Source organism: Carcharodon carcharias, chromosome 10 (genome assembly GCF_017639515.1).
Source record: "Carcharodon carcharias isolate sCarCar2 chromosome 10, sCarCar2.pri, whole genome shotgun sequence".
Classification (NCBI taxonomy): domain Eukaryota; kingdom Metazoa; phylum Chordata; class Chondrichthyes; order Lamniformes; family Lamnidae; genus Carcharodon; species Carcharodon carcharias.
The window spans coordinates 32,708,341-32,717,026 of record NC_054476.1 but is presented as its reverse complement, the minus strand read 5'-3'; the positions used below and the strand labels follow the sequence as shown (position 1 = coordinate 32,717,026).

General features: G+C 42.1%; 1 protein-coding gene across 1 annotated transcript; it reads left to right on the top strand.

The window, feature by feature from the left end:
• Positions 1 to 823: 823 nt before the first annotated feature.
• LOC121282811 (uncharacterized protein C11orf91 homolog) lies at positions 824 to 8,377 on the top strand. The gene is made up of 2 exons (XM_041196627.1): positions 824 to 1,133; positions 8,277 to 8,377. Exons 1-2 carry the CDS (start codon positions 824 to 826, stop codon positions 8,375 to 8,377), a joined length of 411 nt encoding a protein of 136 aa, XP_041052561.1.
• The last annotated feature ends 309 nt before the right edge of the window (positions 8,378 to 8,686 follow it).

The following is an 8,686-nucleotide window of genomic DNA, read 5'->3' as shown; positions in this document are numbered from 1 at the left end:
CTCCTCCTGTACATGTTTCTCTGCTTTCTACTTTCAAATTCTTTTTGCCCTCCCCCTTCTTATATTTCTGTTTGCATTCCTCTCTTTCTGTATGCCTGTTACATTCTTCTTTTTCCACTGTGGTTTCGTATCTCTATTTCTCAGTCTATGGGGTGAATTTTAATTCTTTCCCCCATCCCACTATCAGCAATTAGCCAATATGGGTTGGGGGCGGGGGAAACGGGGTGGGGCGTGGGGGGATGGTAGTCGTGCAAGGGCATCATCTAAAAGGAGAAATTTGAGACACAATCAAACCCAGGTATCAATCTGGTGAATCTAGGCTATACCCACCCTGCCCCCACTACCAGCAACTGAATGCAGAACTCCAAGTGGAGACTGACTAAAGATTTTATACAAATTTCAGCATTTGACTGGCACAGTGTAACTCAGTTCTGCAGCCCCAATGTGCATTTGATGGGTACCAACCCATGACAGGCAACCCATACAGATTGCAACCCCTATGTTTGGTCTAAACCCTTCCCCTCCCCCACTGACTCAGTTTTCATCCACTGACAGTGCAACAAGTTTATGACACAATCAAGGTGATAGGATGGAAGCTGTCTAACCAATTAGGGCCCAGCTCCTGTAGGAGCAGTGATTGTTTCCTGGAATGCTGGGTCAGAGATCCATCACTGAATTCTAAAGTCTCCAGGTGCATCTTTTTAATTTAAAGATAACTTCAAATGGAATGCAGTGATGCAAAAAAGATAATTGGGCTAATGGAGTGAGTAGCATAAAGAGTGTCAGAGATCCAGGCAAAGCAACTTTCAGCAGCGCAGAAAGAATGAGCAAAAAGGCGCCCAAGTATTTTCCGTCGCTTTACGACACCAACAGCAGTGCCTCCTCTTTGAACAGCTTCAACATCTGGAAGAACCTGTTCCCGATGCAGGAGATCACGGAAACCAAGAGCCCGAAGGCTTCCCTGTGGCCACGAGGACTGGCAGACAATCCCTATGAACCCCTGAAATTCTTCTCCCCTCCGGCGGGAGGGGACTCCGCCTGGAGTGAGCTGGATGAGATCTGCGAGCTTGACATCCGACTGAAGGAGATGGAGCTCCTCACGTTAACAGGGGATGGGTTCGATTTGAGGAGATGTGAGCTCTGGCATTAACCTTTTTCTTTTGAAGCTGTTGTCATCCCCAGTTTTCAATTTCATGCCTACTTCTTACTTTCCTGCGCTTCTTGGAGTCGAGGCCGTTTCTAAATTGGAGGGCTTGCGATCTGATTGCAAATTACATCAGGGCTATGAGTTTAGGGACCACCTCCAGGCATCATTCTCCTCATCATGCCAGCTCCTCACACTGCAGTATAACTTGTTCAGTGTGAAACCACTTGTAAAGAGTTCCCAGTGTTGTATGGGGTTTCCTGGGAACATTTCAACTGATGAGAGGTAATAAACCAAGGCTCTGTCTGCCCTCTCAGATGGGCATAAAACAGCACTATTCAAAGAGCAGGAGACTTCTTCTAGGTGTCCAAGGCCAACATATATCCCTGAACCATCATCAGTACAAACAGAAAACCTAGTCATTTATTTAATTTGCTGTTTGTGGGAGTTTACTGTGTGCAAAATGGCTGCTACCTTTCCCAACAATGCAACAGTGACTAGAATTCAAAAGTAATTCATTGTTTGAAAAGCACATTGGGACATCCTGAGGGTCATGAAAGGCATGATAAAAATGCAAGTCCTCTCTTTAAAATCTATATTTCCTGTATTCTTGTCCGTTTTCTGTTCTTCGCTTCTCTCCAGAGGTGATAACTCACTGAAGCTGAAAGTGTTCTGCTCCATTTAATAAAGAGTCTGCATTATTCACTTATGAACTTCAACAATGAATGTTGACAGACTAGAAGGGGTGAAAGTGACTTAACTTTCTTACTGGTACATTTGTATAAGGAATCCTAAATTTGACTAATTATTATTTAATGCATAGAAGGTAATCTCTCTGAGCAGTAACTGCTTTTTGAAATTGAACTTGTGGTTTCCGTGTTCAAAGCACTTTGGTTATCAATCCATTGCCCCTGAGGCATGTTTGAACAAAATAAAGAATTTGCGTCATGACTGGCATCAAAGGGCTGGACAGATTGATGCAGCCAGTAATCCACAAATAACAGCACAGGCTCACTCCCTAAACCTCTGACAACCAAAGTGGTTCACAACAAGCCATGCACTGTCAGATAAGACTAATGAGAAAACCTCACACAATTCCTCACTGTGCCAGGAATATTCTGATTTACAATTGGTCAGCTTTAAAAGGTGGCACTACACTTTTGAAAATATCAGGTTGATTTTATGAATACAACAATCAGCCAACCATTGAAGTCTCTGGGATCAGGTAAAATTGGCAGTGAAAGTTGTCAAAGCATCACAATAAGCTATAATGAATGAGTTCAGTGCTTATTCATATTCCAAATGATGAGATAAAAGCCCACCAAAGAAACGTGCTGCATTTCAAATTCCAACTGTGAAAGAAGCGTGGAAAGAAGTGCCCATTATTTGCTCAAAGAATTGAAATAAAATCCACCACATTCTGTTTGAACCAATCTTCACACAAGATCAGTTAATTGATCTAATACAGAAACCAAGAGAAACTCACCCCCATGCACCCACACTAAAACATAATTAACTACAACCGAGTGACTTCCATTCTCATTTCCGTTTTCCCCACTCATTCAGTCTTTTAACCACAATTCGATGAGCCACTCGATTTCTTAACTACGAATGGGTGATTACCTCTCTCTAGCCGTCACTTGTCATTCTCCACCCCCCCCCCCCTTGTCTCTGCATTCCCATTTCCTCGGCCACTTTCTTACCGATATGCCATGCCAGACCATACCGGCTTTACTCTCATCTCTGCAGGCTAGACTTCCTTGTGCAAGGTGATTGGGACTGACTATTCTTCAGCTGGGACTCAATCTTAGTTTTCTCCAGCAGTACTGGAACATTACATCCTTTAAATCGGGCACAGTTTTACTTTCAATTTAAATTGTGTGCATTATTGTGGATTGTTAATTACTTTTCGGTTTTATTGAGAAACAAATATATCTGTAGGCCTTTCAATGATGGTCATTTGTTCAACCTCAAAGCAACATTTTTTTTGAAATTCCTGGTGCATTTGTTTGAAATTAGCAGTAAGAGACACCTTAAAATTGAAGAACTTATAATTGTGGGGAAATACTTTTTAAATGGTCATCAATGCATTTTTTAAATGTTACCGGAAAGTGCAATATTTTTTGATGTAATTTGTTATCTGATCTGCAAATTTGCTATTTATGTTTCTATTCACATTCTTTTATTTCTTGCTTGTTTTTCTTTCTCGTATTGATTATTAGTTCTTATTTTTCATTCTTTATTTTTATTTGGCACTTTATTGGATATTCTTTTCTGCTGATGCTATTAAAAATCATTCCCACAGAGAGAAAAGAATTACTTTAGGGCCAATCACTTAGTATCCGCCTGTTCCAAAACTTCCCTATTTCTACTTTTTTATACCTCCATAAAATTGAGCTTGTTCAAAACTCTGCTGCCTGTTTCCTAACCTGCACCAATTCCTGTATCTGTCACCATGTTTTTATTTCTGGATTCGTTAGCTTCTTACTCTAAGAGATCTCCCGGAGTCAATGGTTTTTGGTTGAAAACACTTTTAATTACATGCTAACTATTTACAAAAGTTACAAAAGTAAGACCAGGACATAGCTGGAGCTATTCTCTAAGATGGTTCTCAGTCATCTTCTCTCAGTGAGTGACATTACTGTGACATAGCTCCTTACGCATATGCTCAATGGCTATGATTAGAGTTTACATTTACTCTACACCATTCACCCTTCACTGCTGAATTCACTGACCTAGATTGACACCCAGTCCAGCGATGCCTCAATTTACCAAATCTCATCCTTGAGCTGGATTTAGTCAGCCTGACAGGGGTCTCGCCCACTTCCTGTAGAACCAGTGGAGGACCACTGTCAGTTCCATGGGGGAGGCCTGATAGTATTAAGTGAGTGGCCACTGTTAGACTTTCCTCAGGATTCAGGGCCATGGCAGTGGAAGTCCTGCCCGCCAAGAAATACTAGCCAATCAGAGGTTGGCAGCTCTCCATTGCTCGTCAGCACCAACAGGAGCAGTGGCAGCTGCCTGCAATGTACCCACCAGAGGCACAGGATCACTGGGAGGCCCCAGGCCAAAGGTGAGATGGGGATCGCAAGGTTGCAGGGGGGAAGGGGAGGGCAGGGGAGTCAGAGTTAAGGACCACGGATGGGTTTCAGCATCCAACCCCCAACTTTCTCAATACCAGGGCCCTCTTAACCAGAGTTTGATAATGAGGGACCACCCCAGCTCCCACCTCTCCTGCTTGCTGCTACTTTGCTGGGTGGTCTTCCAGAGGTGTGGGAAAGCCATGTGGCTCCCATTTAATCGCTCAGCCACCAACAAATTGTGGTGGGCTCAGGGATAATGGATGTCAATTGGCTCATTAATGACATCCCTTTCCACTCTCCCATCCAATTGGGGGAGGTTTGCCAGTGCTGTAAGACTGACACCGGGCCTCTCTCACGATTAAGTGGGCCCAGCAGCCATGGTTCTCACCATAGCAGGCTGAAATAAATCCATTCCCTTGTTTTCAAATCTTCCCATGGCCTCAGCCTCCCACTCTCTATAATTTCCTCTGGCTCACAACACTACTTCCAGTGTGCAAAACTGAAGTCCCTGGCTATAATTTTCAACACAACCATCTTCAGTGGGAAGCAACCAAGAGAAAAAAAAAACATAGAGAAAGAAAGACTTGCATTTATATAGCACCTTTCATGACCTCATAAAGTCCCAAAGAAAGCTACTGGCACTTAGGAATACTATATTTGCCCTGGATGGAGCGCAGGGTAGGATGATACCTGGACTCCAAGGATTAAATTACAAACATTAAATAAACTAGGGTTGTATTACCTGGAATCTACATAGGACATGTGGCACAGAAACAAGCCATTTGACCAACCCAGTCCATGCTGCTGTTTATGCTCCTCTAAGCTCCCCCCATCTTTTCTCATCTCATGTACCATCCTAATCATCTATTCCCTTCTCTCTCAAATGCTTGTCCAGATTCTCCTTTAGAAGTTCGAGAGGTGATTTAATCAAAGTTTTCAAAATATTAAGGGGACAGATAGAGTACAGTTACAGAGAAACTGTTTCTGCTGGCTTGGGAGTCTGGTACTTGGGAACATAGCACAGGATTTTCCAGTTCCACCCACCGCAGGATTAGAAATTCCTGCCCGAAGTCAAGGGACCTTTGGCTGGTCCATCAAATTTTCCATCCTGCCCGCAACAATTTCTGCCCACAGGTGGGATCAGAAAATCCTGCCCGTAGTCTAAAAATTAGAGCCAGATCTCTCAGGAAATGAAATTAGGAAACACTTCTTTAGGCAAAAGGTGATATAAGTTTGGAACTCTCTCCTGTAAATGGCAGCTGATGCTAGATCAATAGTTAATTTTAAAGCTGAGATTGTTAGATTTTTGCTCACCAAATTAAGGCACTAAGGGATATGGAACAAAGGCAGGTGTGCAGATTTAGGTCACAGATCAGCCATGATCTCATTGAATGGTGGCAGAATAGGCTTGAGTAACTAAATGGCCTCCTCCTGTTCCCATGTTTGTTTTTATGCAGTTCTGTTTGAAGTGTACTCACTGTTATAATGTAGAAAACATGGCAGCCAAATTGCATAGAGCAAGCTCCCACAAACAGCAATGTGATAATGACCAGATAATCAGTTTTGTGATGTTGATTGAGCGATAAGTATTGGTTAGGACACTGGGAAGAACTCCCCTGTTCTTCTTCAAAGTAGAAGCATACATTCACCTGACATATAGAGCCTTGATTCAATATCTCATTTGAAAGATACCAACTTACCATACTGAACCATGCTTTGAGATACAGGATTAAGCCAAGACTATCCACCTTAGTCGTGAGATCCTTTTGACAGCTGATCTATAATCACTTTGGTCAAATGGTTCCTGTCCCTCGCTATTGACATGCCAACCTCTGTGCCACCAGAGGAGAAAGCGTCTATAAAAAATGTTGTGTGTATTTTAACATGTCTGTTGCCATTTTGACCAAAACCTAGTCTAAATAGAGCATGCTATATCGAGGGATTTGGAAGGAAACCAAATAGATAATGGATGTTTAGTCTAAACAGCAAACCCAAATTTACTGGAATGATTACAGTCAACTTAGCAGAACCAAACCAAACTGATCACTCAGTCCCATCTGCCACATCCTGAACCTTGCCAAATGGTAAGAACATAAGAATTGGGAGCAGGGTCGAGTGGGCCATTCAGCCCCTTGAATCTGCTCCACATTCAGTGAGGAATGGGTGATCTTCTAACTCAAATCCACCTTCCTGCATTACCCCCATAATCCTCAATTCCCCTAACTTCCAAAAAACTGTCGATCTCTGACTTGAATAGACCCTGTGACATATGCACAACCCCTGGGGTAGGTAATTCCAAAGGTTCACTACTCTTTGAATGAATAAACAGCTCCTCATTTCAGACCAAAATGACTGACCCCATCGTCTCAGACTGTGATCCCTAATTCTAGATTCTCCAACCAGAGAAAATATCCTCCCAGCACGACTCTGTCAAGCCCTTTAAGCATTTTCTGCATGTCAATAAGATCACTTCCCATTCTCTTAAACTCTAGGAAATGTAGGCCCATTCCACTCAATCTCCCCACATAGGACAATCCCCTCATCCCAGAATCTTTGTTGCACTCCCTGTAAGGCAAATATATCCTTCCTTGGGTAAGGAGACCAAAACTATACAAAGTACACCAAGTTTAACGTCACCAAGGCCCTAAAAAATTACAGTAAGACTTCTTATCCAATGACCTGTTTATTCCGGCTCTCTGTTTTCTGTCCATTAACCAATCCTTAATCCCTACTAATATATTACCCCCAACCCCATGGGCCCTAATTTTGTGTGGCACCAAGTCAAATGCTTTTTGAATAGCTTTATGATGTTGCTTTGCAGAAGCTGTGATAGGGTGTCTCTAGGCAATTTGACTACGGTTGTCCCTCAACCACAGCTTAGAAAGAGTTGACATTTCGAGTCCTCATGACCCTTCGACAGAACTTAGAACTTAGGGTCATGAGGACTCAAAACGTCAACTCTTTTCTTCTCCGCCGATGCTGCCAGACCTGCTGAGTTTTTCCAGGTAATTCTGTTTTTGTTTTGGATTTCCAGTATCCGCAGTTTTTTTGTTTTTATAGCTTAATAAGATTAGAAACCTATCCATCTTGTTAGTTCACCAATCTGCTGTGCCACTTTGCACCTGGGCATCGCATTCCTTGCCAAGGAAGAACATTAATGGTTTAATTTCAAGTTAAAAAATCAGCAATCCATGCCCATGATAACTTAGAAAGAGAATTACATATATTTACATAACGCCTTTCACAGGTTTAGGATGTCCTAGCCCACTCCACAGCCAATGAGTACTTCCAAATTGTAGTCACTGGTGTAATGCAGGGAACAATGACAACCAACAACAATGAGTTGATGTGCAGGTGATCTGCTTTGTTGGCTGGGGATACCAGCAGATCTCTCCTGTTCTCCTTTGAATCATGTTGTGTGATCTTTTGCCTTACAGGGCAGAAAAAAGGGCCTACAGTTTAACATCTCATCTGAAACCCAATTCCTCCAATTAGTGAAGCACTCCCTCAGTACTACACTGAGATGTCAAACTAGGTTATGTGCTCAAGTCTCTGGAATGGGGCTTAAACCCACAACCTTCCGACTCGTCAAGAGATGAGAATGCAATTCACAGAGCTACAGCTTGGAAAGATAATATTGTGTAACCCAAACCAACAATGAAATAAAACCACGCACAAGGTATCTAATCAGAAAGAATGCAAGATAATTAACTTTTAGCTCATACACATTATATAAAATTTACAGCACAGAAGCATGCCATTTGGGCCCCACTTATCCTTGCCAGCGATTATGTTCCACATGAGCCTACTCAACTTCATCTTACCATATTCTACTCTTCTATTCTTTTATTTAGCTTCTCCTCTAATGCATCCATACTATTCACCTCAACTACCCCACATGGTAGCACATTCTCACCGTTCACAGCAACCTATTACCAGTATTGTGAAATTGTTCTGTCTTTGATGTGTCGCTACAAAGTACGCTAGTAAAGACTTTATTTCGACTGTTAAGACTTTTACATGTAACAAAACAGTCTGCTTTTCTACAGATAAATTTCTGAAGATGTTAAAGGATGAAAAGATGCAAGACATCAAGGCAGCTAAGGAAAAGAAGAAACAGATGATAAGGGACAAAGCAAAGAAATGGTAGCTGTCTGAATGTGCAGTAACAAGGGAATGTCGACAGCCTGTGGGAGCAACCACCAAAGTACAATCAAAGATATTTAATATCAGAGGTTGACACACAAAGCACCATCTTGTACTGAATTATTCATCGCGCTTTAGTTTCCTGATTTGTAACTACATACCTCATTTCAGTTTGAACTGTCAAATTCTGTAAAGAAACTTTCAAGTGTGGATATTCTGCCCAATAACTCTGCTATGCCATAGAGTGAGCGAATTTGCACATTATTTAAGCTGCACCCATTTTTAACAAGAATGATAATGCACCTTGGTTGTA

Excerpts from the sequence above, each read along its gene's own strand:
- LOC121282811 (XM_041196627.1), top strand. The coding sequence starts at position 824 with ATGAGCAAAAAGGCGCCCAAGTATTTTCCGTCGCTTTACGACACCAAC. Across the intron at positions 1,134-8,276 it reads TGGGTTCGATTTGAGGAGAT|ATAAATTTCTGAAGATGTTA; the intron begins GTGAGCTCTGGC and ends GCTTTTCTACAG.